The sequence below is a fragment of the Pelodiscus sinensis genome, chromosome 21 (assembly GCF_049634645.1).
Source record: "Pelodiscus sinensis isolate JC-2024 chromosome 21, ASM4963464v1, whole genome shotgun sequence".
Classification (NCBI taxonomy): Eukaryota; Metazoa; Chordata; order Testudines; family Trionychidae; genus Pelodiscus; species Pelodiscus sinensis.
The window spans coordinates 7,064,508-7,081,017 of record NC_134731.1 but is presented as its reverse complement, the minus strand read 5'-3'; the positions used below and the strand labels follow the sequence as shown (position 1 = coordinate 7,081,017).

The 16,510-nt window shown below is 40.6% G+C and overlaps 1 protein-coding gene across 14 annotated transcripts in view; it reads left to right on the top strand.

Moving 5' to 3' along the window:
* The window catches only part of BCAS3 (BCAS3 microtubule associated cell migration factor), a 593,281-nt gene that overhangs the window by 77,663 nt on the left and 499,108 nt on the right, over positions 1-16,510 (top strand). For 13 of the 14 annotated variants that reach the window (XM_075904719.1, XM_014581354.3, XM_075904717.1 and 10 more), the window contains exon 8: positions 15,011-15,118. In XM_075904719.1, the coding sequence (XP_075760834.1) occupies positions 15,011-15,118 (108 nt within the window). Of the gene's footprint in view, positions 1-14,863; positions 14,889-15,010; positions 15,119-16,510 lie in introns of those variants that run through there. The other variant, XM_075904725.1, reaches the window with a different exon arrangement.

Sequence of the window (16,510 nt, the reverse complement as noted above, 5' to 3'; positions counted from 1 at the left end):
GCTAAAAATTGCAAAATTGTCTTGAGGGAGAGTTATCGTCAAGTGCCATTCCATATACAAACATGATTGGAATATGAAAAAATATGCTTCTATTAAACCACTTGTATGACCTGATCCTGGGTCCGTCTATGATTTAAATGTTGGCTAATTTAGACATTAGAGTGCCAGACCTGCTGGATGTAGGGTGATTCTGTTTTGAAGGACTTTGAGTCTTCCTTTTTTTATCATAGTCCATATTAACTTGCTCATCACCTTCTATTAACTAATCCAAAATATGATGAGACAGCAGCATTTTGTGACATGTGGCATGTCTCAGTGGAGTGGAAAGCGTGTTTCACTCTGGGTTTTCAACTGAGGCATGCCACAGCTGAAAGGCCAGCTTGTGCTATACTTTACACTTCAGTGACAGGCATGCCACATGTCACACAATTCAGCAATTCAATGCTATAAAGTGCTGCTGTCTCTGTGGGGCACGGAGTATTGGTTGGCTCTATGTAATGTCATACACTGGAACAATCTATTTGGCTTTGAGTTATTCAGTGGAAAAAAAATGGGTAGAAAGCCTGTTCCAGATCAGATAACCAGAACGAGTAATGCGATGGGCAGAATACATGGTACAGGTTGAACCTCTCTAGTCCAGCACCCTTGGGACCTGATCGGTGCTGAACCAGAGAATTTGCTGGACCATGGGAGGTCAATATTGTCTAGCAGCATTACCAACACTGCCACTGATTACTAGGCTCTTGGAAGACATGTTAGGAGTAAATTAGAGCTAATCGACAGCACAGAACACTGAGAGCCAGGACTGGTGGCTGTAAACCAACTTTATGGGACGGTGGGAAACTTGGCCACATCCACGATAAGTGGACATCCAGCTAACTCAAATCATGCTGGACCATGAATGTTACCGGATCAGAGAGTGCTGGACTTGAGATGTTCAACCTGTAGCAGAAATGCACATATTCATAGAAACACAATCTGTAGTGTTGAAAAGGCAGAATATGAGAATTGCCTTCCTCTCCTCAAATGGAGGATTAAGTTGTGTATGATCTAGGAATGTGATAGTGTTAATTGGTTAAGGCTATAGAATACACGTGTTGTCCACGGGGAGCTGGGACCCTTCACGGACAGGGGCTGCGACTGGGCACGAGCCTCTGTTGGTGGGGAGCTTGGGCCCCTGTAGACAGGGCTTGCTGCCCTGAAGCAGCCTCTGCCTGCGGTGGGCCCAGGCTGACCACGGACAGAGGCTGCTTTGCTGCAGCCTCTCTGGCCTCACCTCCCCCTGGGCGAGGGGAGAAGGTGGCACCATGGAGCTTGTGCCAGGGGAAACTGGCTTTTGAGCTAGCTCCCGCCCAGCACTGGCTCCTGCTTCCCCCACCCCTTGCTGTCTCTGATAGTTTCAGAGGCAGTAAGGAGTGTGTGCGGAAATGTGAGTTGTCAAGATTAACCAATAAGCATAGGCTATCATCAGTTAATTGTATACTTGACTACTCATTTATATCCATAATCTGGAATGTGTCTGTAATGCATAGATTCCAACTTTAGCACATTACAGTGGGCTGGTAGCCCCCTTGTGTCAGAAATAGGAGACCTATATATTACCGAGCAGCTTTATGACTTTTTGCCTGGAGATTATCCAGTTTCAGATATTACACTTCAACAAACACAGTTCCGTACCTTGCTGCTCCATGATTGATGCATGAAGTCTGCACTGTCTCCCTTCCTCTGCCCCAAACGAACTCTCCCCCTATTTTGTTCGTATGGTCTGAACTGAGATTGAAAGCCTTTTGTAGCTGGGACAAGGTTATTTGTGTTTTATATAATGCCTCAAACATTGATGCCGCTATGAGAAATGCCATTTCTGGTCACTGGATGGAGTACATACGTTCTATGCATACCGTGTTCTAGTATTACGCTAAAGTGGATGCACTTGATCTTTGGTAGGGAAGTGCTGGCCTTGCCACTTAGAAGCAGCACTTAACTGATTCATGGAATGATAGTTACAACAACTTCACAGGAGTCCCTTTCAGTCAAGATGATTGGATGTAGAATCAGCCAGTTAGTTACGGATAGTGCTAAAACTGTGAGGAAAAAGCCATCCCTGGATTATGAGTACAGAATAATTATAACTCACTATGCTATCCATGTGGAAAGAGCATGGTATTTTCTAACTGGGTAGTAGAAGAAATATATGCCAACAGATATTTAAAAAGATGACTTTATCTAATTATGAACATTAAATAGGAGAAATGTCCATATTATATGTATTTGTACTTTTGCATGAATTCTATATCTCCACATTCATTGAATTCCAAACGCTTTTCTCATGTTTACTATGCATGTAAAGAGTTCTGGCGGGGAGGGAAAATACAGGAATTCCTGTCATCGCAAAGGTTTTTTACTAATAGGAATTAATAATCTCTTCCAAAGATGTACTTCTGTAAACTTTTTGTTAGAGGTAGATCTCCTTTGCCATATCCCTTTAACTACATTTGATGTAAAAGGCTAATAGATAACATAAATAGATCTCTGACCTTTAAATGAACTCGCAAATCAGGATAAAGTAAGAGGCAAGCAGATTTAACACACAAGTACATACGTGCATTTTGATTTTACATTAAAATATATGCACTAGGGATGTAAGCAACTAGTCGACTACCCAATAAGCCTAGGCATATCGGGCCATTGAGTCACTACTCGACTAGTTGCTTCCTCTCCCTTGCTGCCTGTGTATAAGAGGCACCAAGTGGGGAGGGGGAGCAGGAGGTGGTGCACAGGGAAACTGGCTTAAAAGCACCGTCTCAGCACCATCTCCGCAGGGACACAGGGAAGGTAGAGGTGCAGGGGTGGAAACGAGCAGGAACGAAGCAGTCCCCACATGTGTGGGGTCCCAACTGCTGCGTCTCTCCCTTTTGAAATGTACAAGAGCTGTGGGTGCCTTTTATACATTTCAAAGGCAGAGGTGCAGCAGGATAGCAAGTGCTCCCACCTTGACTAATCGAGTCTATCGACTACTCGATTAGCTGATGAATCGAAATTTAACATATGGTTTAAAATTATTTGTCTGCTGTGCTTGTAAATGTTGGGAAAATATTGCAGAACTTGATTTTTTAATGATCTGCAAATACCTTTATTTGGTGGAGGTTTTTGTCTTTCGATACAATTTAATTTCTCTAATTATTGCTTTTGATAGAGAATACACAGACATTACACAACTGGTTATCTTCCATAAGTTAAAACAAGGAAGTTACACGTGTCTATTAAATGTTTATGTAGTGCCATACCTTGCAAGGTCTCTATATAGTATGGCATTTCATAAACATTTAATAGACACAAATTATTATTATATTGATGGTTTATAAATTGTGGACGAGAGGGTGTGTGTATGAAAAGTATGGTTACTTTTATCTGAGAATGGGTAATATCATTTTATAGATAGAGGAAATGAGGTATAGATGGGTTTCATGAATTCTTCAGGAGTACAGGAAGAATAACCATTTGACATTGGAATACAGTCTCGCTCTATCGTTGAGCTTTGCTGCCTTATGGAGAAAGGACTTATCCATGAAAATTTAGGAAACAAGACTGTTACTTTGCAACTCAGCGAATCCATAAAATGTAAAATGACCAGCACTGGTATTAAGTATTGGTGTCAGTCCATGTACAAAGTTTAACACCTTAAGAGTTGCCTTGACCTGCCTTGTGAATTGTCTGCTAAGGACGTAGATACACATGTTGCCTTCTTTGTTCACTCTCCACACCTCTTTCCCCCCCCCCCATGCTTGTAACTGTCAACCTGAATGGGTGTATATAAGCATAGCTCTGTGCCTACTTCATTCCTTGGCTCGGGAGGAATAGTTTATTTGAATACTGTGCACATAATTGCTTATATAGTATGAATCAGGATATGAGTAGTTGGGGTTTTGGCTAAGACACATCACTTCCTTTTTTTCCTGCTCTCTCTCACACAAAACCGGCACAGTGTTCTTTTCCCATATTATATTTTTTCCTAGCTAGAACTCGGGTCCTGTGTTTACCTATTATAGAGCTGTTTCTGTAGTGCTGATGGCTGGTTCTTACAGTTTTTCCAGCATATGTGCAGATATGAAGGCAGCATTTAGCTCCTCCATCCTTTGTGGAGGGATGTGGGTAGAGGATATGGAAGTTTCTGTGTTACTTGTGTGTTAGATTTGTTCTGTGTAATTAGTAAAGATAGATACAAGTATGGCGTTTGATCTTTTGGAGTCTAATTCAAATAATGTAATGCTAAATCAAATATGTTCCCTTCTTCTATTTAAAGGATTGGATTTAGTAATATATGCCTGTTTGGAGCAGCTTTTTCTTATTTAAAAATAAGAAAATGACTTCCATGCTTCTTGCTATTTGTGGTAGGTTTAAAATGTCTCTGCTGTTTTTGTGTTTCACTGATACATGCACATTCTTGGAAAATGTCATTTTGTAAAAAAATACCTTGTTTTGGTTAACCTAACATTGAACAATTCTATTAAATATCATGAATAAAAGTAGCAAAATCTATTGTGTATAGTGAAAAATCTGAAATAATCAAAAGCAGTTACTTGAAATTTGATTAAAAACATTTTTTTAAGATGTACTAACAGCTTATAGCATCCATAAGTATTTTAAGAAAGCACCTCTCTCCATAGAATCCTAAAGATTGCATAGTAAACCTGACAATATCTCTTTCTATATAAAAAGGTTTTTCTTGCCAGATGATAGAATGTTCCTGCTGGGCGACAGAATGACATCCTCACATAATCAGTATCAACAGTCTTTCTCAGCAAGCAAAAGTGAGGGGGGAGGGGAAGGGTAGGTGAGCATAGCAAGCAGAGGGCGCAGCCCCCTAGTATAATTTTATTTTTTAGGACTTTTAAAAATTGCCGTGCTTTGAAGTAGGAATGTTAAAAAGTAGGTATTTAACTAATCGAGTAGTCGATAGAATTTCTATGGACTACCTGATTAGTCGATAGGCAGCCAGTTCAGTCCTGGCTCCTGCAGGGTCCAGGACCAATTGAAAAGATAGGAGGAGCCAGGCAGCAATGGCGTGTGAGGGGTGGAGGGCCAGGTGGCATTGTGGAGACGGTGCTGTGGGGAGCCAGCTTTTAAGAGTTTAAAAGCTGGCTCCCCCCAGCACTGGCTCCTGCTTCCCCCCCCTGCCCTGCTGCCTCTGATACAGAGGCAGCAAGGGGTCGGGGAATGTGAGTAGTTGATTTGACTACCGATAAGCCTAGTCAACTACTCCCTTACATCCCTACTTTGAAGCACTTTTCCATATAACTTTCTAGCATTTGTATTCTTCGTTTAAACAAAAAGAAACCACAAACAATAAAGATATTGTACACAGCAGTTTTGTGAATTGAAGAAATTTAATTAGTCACTGCCCATATTAAACAAGCAAAATATCACTAAGAGAATGAAATGCAGTCATTGAGTGCTAGTATTGTGAAAGCTGTTTCCAGAAATTTCCTTTCTTAATAGAAGAGTAGTTTACCAAAGAAATTCAGCATGTCCAGGAAGGGCTGGAGCAATGACAGACATATTCTAATAGTTAGATTTTTTTTTTTTTTTTTTTTTACAGAATCAAGATTGCTTTGCTGAAAATTAAATTGTGCTTCAAAATAGAATAATCAAATAAGGCCACCTGACATCATTCTGAAACTAATGGCAAAAGAGCTTTTTTTTTTTAATTATAAAACAGACTTTCATAGACAGCTGCCAAAGAGAAAGAATGGTTTCCAGATTTTTTTTTTATTCATGCTTTTTCTGGTTTTGTGTGAATTATTGATAGATATGTCATAGCTCTGTGAGAGAAATGACAAAATGTTTGATGCTTTCAACTGAAAATAGTGGAGTTGCAATAGCTATAGAAACTTGGTTCATATGACTAGTTTTAATCTTATAGCAGTACAATATACTAGTCTGGGTGAAAGAAAATGCATTAATCCACACATGTAACTTGTTCCAGTTTTTTAGCAATATGTCTGAGTAGCTCCAATATGTGAAATATTTCTATAGAAGTCATTGGTACTACAGGCAGTCCCCGGGTTACATGGATCCGACTTACATCGGATCCCTACTTACAAACGGGGTGAGGCAACCCCGCACTAGCTGCTTCCCCCCAGCAGACCAGGGAGACGCGAAGCTAGTGCCCCCCCCCCCCCCAGGAGACCAGGGAGACGCGGAGCGGCTTTTCTCAGCAGACACCTCAGCTTGAGAATAAAGGACTGAGGGAAGTGAGGTGTGGGAGAATAAAACTGAGCTCTGGAGAAATGTTTGGCTATAGTTTCCCCTACAATATGTACCAGTTCCGACTTACATACAAATTCAACTTAAGAACAAACCTATCTTGTATGTAACCTGGGGACTGCCTGTACTCATTAAAGGTCAAATCCGACTTGTTGCACTAAAGTACAAAGTGCGACCATGAGGTACAGTATTATTTTACACAGAACTTTAGTAAATATACTGTTCTATTAAATACTAAAATTACACTTGTCAAAATACATGATCCAATTACACTTGGTGACACCTGTCTGCTGCTTTGTCGTGCCTGCTCGCTCTCTGCTCACTGAAGACAACAGGCGTCTGTCCATTGACTTTGGTGGAGATTAGGGCCCTTCCTAATTTTCACAAATGAGTTGTTTGTAAAAGATGTTCCATTTACCTCGGCTGTGTCCAACTCGTATGGAGTCATGGTTGAATGGGGGGCTTTTAAATGTTGATTTCTATTTTAAAAAACTAAACATAATTGTAATGTCGCATTAGAAATGTCACATTGCTTAAACATAAACCATAAGTTGATTTGCCATAGATGTATTTGCTGGTAGATTGTTTTTTCCAACTATACAGAACTCTTCCTGCTATTTATGCTGCCTTGCACATTAGTGCATAAAATAACAGGTCATTATATGAAGAAGGGAAATAGCCTCTTTCCAGCTGCTGCTTGTAAACTGATCCCTGTCTGAGGTGCCAGCATAGATGCACTACATGTCCCTCTCTGTATCTGAAATTGTATCATCCTGAATTACATTACATCTAGCTCCATCTTTCCTTAATTATGCACTGAGCTACATTGCATCTGCCTTGCTGTATGCTTGCAAGTGACTTCTTCCTTCATTCACTTAACAGATGATACATAGACAGCTTTTGAAAGGGATTTGTCCCCCAAACAAGGTTTTCTCTAAGGCCTGGTCTGCACTCAGGGAGAAGTTTGAATTAAGATACTCAACTTCAGCTAACTGCGTAGCTTGAGTCAAAATATCTTAACTCAAATTTTGGCTCCATCCATACAATGGGAAGTTGAAGGGAGCCAACTCTCCCTTTGACTTCTCTTAATCCTCATAAAAGCAGGTCTCTGGGCATTGACGGGAGCGACCTCTCAGTTTGAATTAGTGTATTTTCACTCGCCCCGCTAATTTGAACCCCAGAAGATTGACTGTGGCTGCTTCGATCTTCTCTGTAGTTTAGACATTGCCTTAGGGTCTCTGATTTTAAACAGTTGCTTGGATTCCCAGTCATTAGAGTCAATTTGGTCTCATAGCTTTTTGTTATGGGGTAGTGGTGAGAGAGCAAATAATGCCTCCACCCCAATCCACTTGCTCATCACCATACTTAGTTTAATAAAATTCCAGCTTTTCAGTCTCGAGAGAGCCCCTTTTGAATTTGTTTTCCTTCAGGATAGCTGTCTCTCAATTGCTATTATGATTCTGCTCCAGAATTCTGTGACGTATTGGTAGCTTTCATTCTTCAGATCCCTCTAGTTTTTAGAATCTGTGGCATTTAGTGAAGGGATATTTTGTAGCAACTGCAATTTTATATAGATCTTTATCTTTTTGTTCTCACCTGCTCAGTCTTCTGTGGATTTGCTAGGAGATCTTATTTTTGTGGCATTCTCTTACTCATCTAATAGAGTTTTTCCTGTACTTCGTCCCTACTATTTTCACTCCTGTAGTTTAACGTTTAATGTTCCTGACCTTGCCTTGGACTATAGTCTTTCCTTTTCCTCATTATGTCTTTGATTTCTTAATAAAGAAAACATCTGTCTGCATTTACAATTTCCGTTACATTTTATTTGATCACAACATGTTCTCTCTCATCAAGCACCCTTGTTTTTGATCACTTATTTGTCCTGTTGACTTGACCTACTTTTTATTTTAACTTTTGGTTGATACTGTTTTTAACCTAATTACCTTAAATTATTCATTCATTTGGAAAGGGAAACTTCAGTATGCAAAGGTGAAATTGAGTACATCATGAAGGCATGCTTTAAGCTTGTTCACAAGTATATTTTCAGCTATTAGTATGTGATCTAGTGACAACTCTGAGCATGAGTTGATATGCACAGATTGCTGACCTTATCTTTTTCTATTCGGGTATTAAAATGAGGATTCCTCTTCAGTGTTTTTTAAACGGGTTACTGCTATATTTTTATAGCTTTATAAATACAGGCAGTCCCCGGGTTACATGGATCTGACTTACATCGGATCCCTACTTACAAACGGGGTGAGGCAACCCCACACTAGCTGCTTCCCCCCCAGAAGACCAGGGAGACACGAAGCTAGTGCCCCCCCCAGCAGACCAGGGAGACGTGGAGCGGCTTTTCTCAGCAGACACCTCAGCTTGAGAATAAAGGACTGAGGGAAGTGAGGTGTGGGAGAATAAAACTGAGCTCTGGAGAAATGTTTGGCTAGAGTTTCCCCTACAATATGTACCAGTTCTGACTTACATACAAATTAAACTTAAGAACAAACCTACAGTCCCTATCTTGTACGTAACCCGGGGACTGCCTGTAGTGTATTTGCTAGGGATGTGAACGACTAGTTGACTGTCCGATAAGCAAATGCTTATTAGATAGTCAATAAACTAATTGATTAGTCACTTCTCCTCCTTGCTGCCTCTATCAGAAAGAGGCAGCAAGGGCAGGGGGAAGAGGTAAGGGTGCTTCAAAGTGGCAGTTCCATATGGAGCCTGGGGCCAGACCCTGGGCTCCACATGGCGCTGCCACTTCGAAACGCCACGTGGACCCTGACTAGAGTCCCTAGCTAGCCCCAGGCTGCACGCAGCATTACAAAGCAGCAGTGCTGCATGGAGCTCTGGGTCAGCTGGGCTCCATGTGGAGCTGCCACTTTGAAATGCAGCAGGGTGCAACTGGTCCCATGGTCCCTGCAGCGCTTTCACCTTTGAAGTGTAACAGCCCTGGGGCTGTTGTTACACTTTAAAGGCGGAGGTGCCCTTATCGACTAATCAATGCAAATTGCATCGACTATTTGATTAGCCAATAATCTAAATTGAACATCCCTAGTATTTGCTAAGCGGTTTCCTTCTGTATATATGTTCTTCTTTCCAAACTAAGCCTCTACAAACTGAGTGACTCTCATGTTTAAAAGAAAACTTGTGAATAAACAGTACCTGTATGATGATAATCATGCACAGATATATTCGTCTGCTAACTATACAAGACATCTGTTGGAATTTTTCCTTCTAATATCTCCACATGGCAATGATGAGTCAGAGAAACCCGACCAAAACAGCACAAATGATGGAATTCTTACATTTTGTGTTTACTAAAGGAAAACTAATGGCGCTTACAGTCTTCAGTGATCCATTTCATATCTCTATATGAAGCATGTAGATGGACAGCTAGGATATAATAAAATATGCATCATCTACAGGAATTATTGTTAGTATTTTATTTTTGATAGACTTAAGACTACTATTATCCCAGGTGAGGAAAGTACAGTCTCCACATTCCTGTTTAAGGAATTTCCATCTGTCTCCTTTGGTTACTTCACATAATATCTTTGAGATCCTGAATTGTGATTGATATTCTTCTGACCAAGGAGCACTGGATGGGGTATCATCTTTTATCTCAAACTTAACTTGTTTTATAGTCTCCAGGACACATCAGCTTGTGTTGTCTTAATGTGGAGTAGACTTTTAAATAATCATTGTATTTCATGTTAACTGAGTAAGTAGGATAGGGAGCATACATAACCTTTTGGTGATAGTCTGGCTATGCCAAAGAAAGACAGGAGGCAATTGATATCATTTTAGTCAGGCCATAACTTTATTATTGGACTAACAGACTTACCTGGTGTTGCCCAGGCCCTTCAGTGCAGGGGGCTAGCTGTGTGGTGGGGATAGGGGACAGGGCCTTGGGGATGTGTGTGAGAGGGAGTGCAGGAGGCTGGGGGTAGGTGAGAGTTGGGGGGTAAAGAGGTAATCGGGGTGGGGGAATCCCATCCAGTAAGGATTTTTTTTCTTCCCCGAGGCTCTCCCCCGATCAGCAGCAGCTTTTCTGCCCTTCGGCACTGCGTCCAAGGACCGGAAGCGGGGAAAGGGTTTTGGCCAGGGAGGCTTTTTACCAGTGTGCTGGCAGGCAAGATGGCAGAGCCCCTGCTAGCCACTCCCTTGGTGGTATGGCTGCCCCCAGTGGACACTCTGCAGGATAGCTCTCCCCTGCAGGCTTGCTGTCCCCAGTGGCCACACTCATATCGCGTTACTTGGAACAGCAGCCCCTCCCTTTGCATGTTATGGAAAACAGTCCCTTTCCCAGAGCTTCCAGTTGTCCTAGTACAACCAAACACTCACTTTGCTTTAAGTTAGGAGAAGAGGAAGCTGCCTACCAAATTTGGCCCCAGGTCTTACCGATTAGGAGGAGTTCTTGAACAAATGGATTCGCAGATAGACAGACAGATGCACACTCTATATATAAAATACAGTATACAGTGCAAGCGACCCCCAACACCATTTTCCCATCTTTTACCAGCTCCTTCCCATTTCCATTCATGTCCTTCCAGCAGAGCTACTGCTGCAACCTTATCAAACCCTTCCCCTGTAGCAGGGTTAAGGTGGGCTATAATAATGAAGGTTGGCTCTCTGCTGTACCAATCATAGGAGTCCCCAGCTACCCCAAGCTCACTCAGTTATTAACCACCTCTCCTCAAGACCTTTCCCAGCCCATTTATCCATTACTATACACCTTATTTTATGAAGTACATGCATTAGACACCCACTATACACATTGTTACGACATATGGCCACCCATCATGTCATGCATGAACAGAGCCTGCCTGAGCCTGCAAGGAAGACAAAAAACTCACAGCTGCACTGAGGCCAATATAGTGGCAAAGAAAAAATTTCTGCCCAGCCCCCCTCAACATGGCAACTGGTGAAATGCCCAGTGCAGATATAGTCAATAACCTGGTATATTTGTCACCTGAATAAAGAGGGAGGGTGGGGGAAGAATGCCTCGTGTGAAGAAGAAAGGGTCAAGGCACAGGCTGATCTTTTTTTAAACCCCTCATTCCTGGCTGGCGAGTCAGCCACTACGCTGACCTCCCCCCCGCCTTTTTTAGCAGTTTTTTACATCTCCAGTCTTCCCTCCAAGCCATAAAACACTGTTCTTCTCTCATGGCCAGCCAACCAAATACCCCGCTTCTCCCTGCTCAAAGTGTGGGGCGGCGAGTTTATGTTAATTTCATAAAGAAAACAAGATGGAGCAATTTATTCCATTCTCAGTTTTGTGGTGTGTTGCATTCCGTGGGTTCAACAACTCTTGGTTTTGAAACCCAAAGTTCTCAAATTCTTTGGAAAAAGATTGCTCCCATGTAGTCAATGAAGCGAAGTTTTTAATGTTCCATAGGAGCCGAGGTACCTCTGTTTCATGGTACAAATTTAAATGTACTTCTGTTAAGTATCTTAACCTAATCGGTGTCACTTTAGACACTTTAAAGATTTGAATGTGTATCTGGTCAGTCCTTGGTTGCTAGCAGAGAAATTGTCTACATAAAAGAATATTTTGCCTAAGTAAACTTTCCAAGATCCTTAGAGCCTCTGATAATGGATAACATCTTTATATATGTACTGTGTATCCTGTTATATCTTATTGAACACACATTCATGATTTGTAATATAAATATACTTATTACTAATATAGAAAAATGCTAACATTCCTGTAATAAAATGATGTGCTTGGAATGAGTGGCATGGAAGGAGGAGGCGAATATTCTTGAATCTCTTTACATCTAGATCTGGATTTAAGGTCTAGTTTAAGTGCATAGTGAATAAAAGTTGGTGGGGTTAGATTTTCCTTAGTTCCCAGAATCCGGAATTGGGGCCATGTTTTCATGAGCTCTGTCCCCATGTAAACACCTAAATGAAGTGGACAGATTTTTCAGAAGTGCTCAGCACCCAACTGGCCACTTAGGCCTTTTCTTTACCAGGAAAAAAGATGTTTTTGAATTTGCTAACTCAGGTAAAGTAATTCAAGCTAAAATCTTAGTTCACACAAGGCAGTTTGTAGCTTTTACCCACATTACCAAGTAAAGTTAAAAACTAGGCTCTCCTGTAGTCTTCAACTCAGTCTGTTATAAGAAAACTTAGTTGTTAACTGATTGCTAGGCTAAATTTTCTAAAGAGCTCAGTAGCTTATTTCTGGCCCTCAGTGCACCTCATAAGAGGTGCACACACATCTTGTGGAGTTACATGCAAGATGTCCTGGCCTAACCAATCTTTCTAAATGCCTGGATTTCACTAAATTGTCAAATGTGGTTGTACCATAAAACAACAAACGTGTCTGTAAATGTGTAAGCTGAGACTTAGGATGGCAGGCAAGTATGTTTTTATACATAAAATGGGGGAGTGTCATACAACACTCTCACTCGCATCGCTCACGGACTTCAGTTGTTGCTGCTCCTGCTCAAAAATTCTGATGGTTGGGTCCAGCATCTTCAGATTCTCATGATTCTAAAATATTTCACTTGTTCTGTGTCTGTTGGGGGCGGGGTCAAAAGTAAATAGAAGAACATAGGAACAGGCAGGGCATGTGTAGCCATGCAGTGAGGGGTGAGAAGAAAGGTATGGCTTGCCAGGAAGCTTTGAATCAAAGCTTGGGACCTTCATTGTACAGTAAAACTCCAATAGTCCGGCACTCCTGATAGTCCAGCATCAAAATGGCAAGAGCCTAGTGAGTGAGCTTTGGCAAAAAAAGAGTCACAAGGTAGCAGCAGCAGCTGAACTGAGCGAAAAGGGTAAAAAAGGCTTAAAAAAACCTAAAACATTACAGTATACTGTATACAGTATGTACAATAAAAAGGGTTAAGAACACTTTATATACAGTATATAATGTATACAGTATATATATAACTTGCTTATAGTACCTCCTGATAGTCCGGCATATCTGATAATCCGGCACCACCTAAATCCCATAGGTTCCGGATTATCGGAAGTCTACTGTACTTCGACCAAGCCTCATTCCTCTTGCAGCGTTAGCCTTTCCTTTTAAACCTGCTTGCTCATTTACACAAACACCAGTAAAATGATATTATCAAGACCGGTGAAGAAGGAGACTTCCGTAAAAGAATTAGAGAACAATTAGATGCCTGGGGGAGAGATTCCTTAGCCCACCATCTTGCTGGCCTAAGGGATATTAGAAATTGTGCTGTGTTCCAGACTATGCCTGGGATTTTCCTCATTCCAAAACAAAGTTATTTCTGCTCAGCCCGTAGTATGTAGAACCTTTGCCGCAAATTATTTTTGCTACTTTACATCGTGCCTGTAAGGCTGAGAATCTGAATCACAATGTCCAAATGCTAAATTTCATTATCAAAATGACAAGGCCAGTGTGCACGCAGACTGCGCAGAAATAACCAAAGGGGTGACTTCATAGTTTGACTTTGCCTAAATCAATCTTAGTCACTAGTGTTGTGAAATAAGAGAGTTCCATGCACACGCTTGCACCACAGTGGGTACATTGGCTTTTTCAGGAAACAGATTTAGTTAAATCAGGGCAAGTTGGCATATAGATCAGCACTTGCTTTCCAATATTTTCTAGAGGTAAGCAGCTGGTAATTGAAAGCAACTGATTGGTGTGCCCAGTCTTTTGGCCTTGTGAATGGTTGACACTGAAGTATTCCCTTCCCCTTAATTATTAATGTAGGTATGTGCCTGGAGCAAATTATTCTTTCTGAAGGAATTTCTGTGGGAGTTACTTATATGGGTTTCTTTTTCATTGATGTGTGTTATAGATTCTCGACAGTATATGGGTAATTTGCATACCATAGACTTGTGGGATTCCAGGTAGGAAATGGGCCATATTTGTGTCCCTGTTTCTCCAGAATAATTCTTGAGCAGCCTAGGTCCAAAACATAAGCAGGTATTGTGCCAGGAATTGTGTAAAATGCTGTAAAATAAAGCAGATATACACAGAAGGAAACCTACTCTTTTACCCATACTTAGTATGTTTATTCAGCTGGCAATTTGTGCAGCTTCATATTCGTTGACCTAGAAATAGCCATCATTTTAATGCACTCTTGGAAGGGAAAAAAGGTGTTATAGAAGAGATCTGCCACATCAAAGCCTCTCTGCAGCTTGTAAAATGGTATCCGCCACTCCCCTTCTCAACTCCATTGTAACACTCAGCACTTTTTTTCTATCTAAAGAAAGTTTGGCCTTTTATTAAGAAATGTCTGTAGAGTTTTATTTATAGTAAAATGATAAAAGCAACACAAACGATTTGAAAAGATCGGCACTGTTTAAACAAGAGTCTACAATAAATGTAATGTGGGTTCGGCATGTCTATATAGCAGAAGTTACCCTGTGATTCAACTGTTGCCATATAGTACAATATGTATCCATTTAAGTTAGTGTTAGAGTGAAATCCCGTGTAAATAGCTAGAACAAATTTAGAACTGCATACTTGTCAACTGACCTATATTTTATGGGTCATATCTGTTGTTCCGAAGTCTGACTTTGGAATCAGTGAAATTAAACACTTGGCCGACAGTGGTTGTACGGAAAAGTTTTGTAGCTGCTGAGGATGTCATGGAATCGGTATAATAATACTCTTTCCCTTTCCAGGCCTGAAAGTGGTAAGAATGGGGAACAGAAAGACAAATCACAAGTAGTTTGGTTTTAATCTTGTTAACACAATGCTTTACAAATGTTTTAAAATGTACAATGTCTAAACTTCTCTTTCTGTGACTCTTTTCAGCACAAGCACACCTTATTGCTGTGTGGATCTTTACTCTCTGCGAACAGGAGAGATGGTCAAATCTATACAGTTCAAAACTCCTATTTATGATCTACATTGCAACAAAAGGTAGAAACTTTCCTTTGCTCTCTGTATGTTATTTTATTTTTTGCTACATAGAAAATTCTAAGTAACATACATTGTTTTATCCAGTGACTGGCTTTAGGATTTAAAAATATCATGCAGGCCGCTCAGTTCTGCCAAAAGTTAGAGCTTGGCAGTTCCACTTTTTAAGGAATATTTAGACTTAAAATAGGACAATAATACTTCCATGGAGCCTTTCATATGGCCATCTGAAAACACTTTACAGATATGAATCGATCAAGGATCACGGTGCCTTAGTGTGTAGGAGTGTCCAGTATCCTCATTTTCCTCTTCACAGATTAGGAGTCTGATGCACAATACTGTTAAATCAGTTAACATCTGTAAGTCAGTGTCTGAGTTGGCAGCAGCTGTGTGTCTTGAAACCCATTTGACCTGCTCTAACCACTAAAACATGCTCTCTCTCTATACATAGAATATATACGAAGACCTCATTTGCATTTTGAGTAGTATAAATAATAATTCTACTCCTCTATATTAGAAGGTGGGAATTGGATAAAGTATTTCTTTTTTAATCTGGAGTAACAACACTTTGCATACCTAAATTCAGAAAGAGGATAGCTTAGAAATATCGGGTCTGAAATACCACATCTGGAACTACAGGTTCAAATCCTTTTGGGTTTAAATCAGTCCTTCACATATCTGAGGTAGATATAACTGAATATCCTCCACTGTCTGTTTTTAGCCAAAAGACACAAGAAATCCAGGCTCTGTCTGTCTGTCTGTCTCCATGAGGATAGAAAAGATCCCTTGGTACTTTACTAAGAGAGTTTTGCTTTGATGGCTTTGACAGAAATTTCCTTTTTCCTATCAGGACTATTCTACTGCCAGCATGAATGGCTACTTCCCTCTACGTTATTATTATTATTTACTGCTAATGCTTTTTTACAGCACTCTTATCTTTATATTTCAAGGTACTTTATACAGGAAGGAACAGTGCCATTCCATGTTACAAACAGAAAAAAACTCAGGCTGATAGAAATTGGTGCTATAAGTATAGCTTGTTGATGTACTCTGGGATCCTTCAAGATGGAAGGTGCTATTGAAATGTAAAATGCAATTTATTAAGAAATGTTTTAATATATATCTTGCAGTGCGCTGATGTCAGCACTACTTTAAACAGCCTGTTAATGGGGTGTGCTGCAAAGTGAAAATTGAGAGAGTTAAGATGAGCAGGTGGCAACAGTCAGATTTATTTTGGATACTGTGTAAAGAAATAAATGGCAGGCTTGAATAAGTGAGTTTTAGGGGGAGAGAGAATAGCTCACTACATTGAGGAGAGAGGAGGATGAAATTATAAAAGTTGTAAAAGGGTGGAGAGTTTATAGGCCACTAAAATTTTTATTTATTAAAACACAC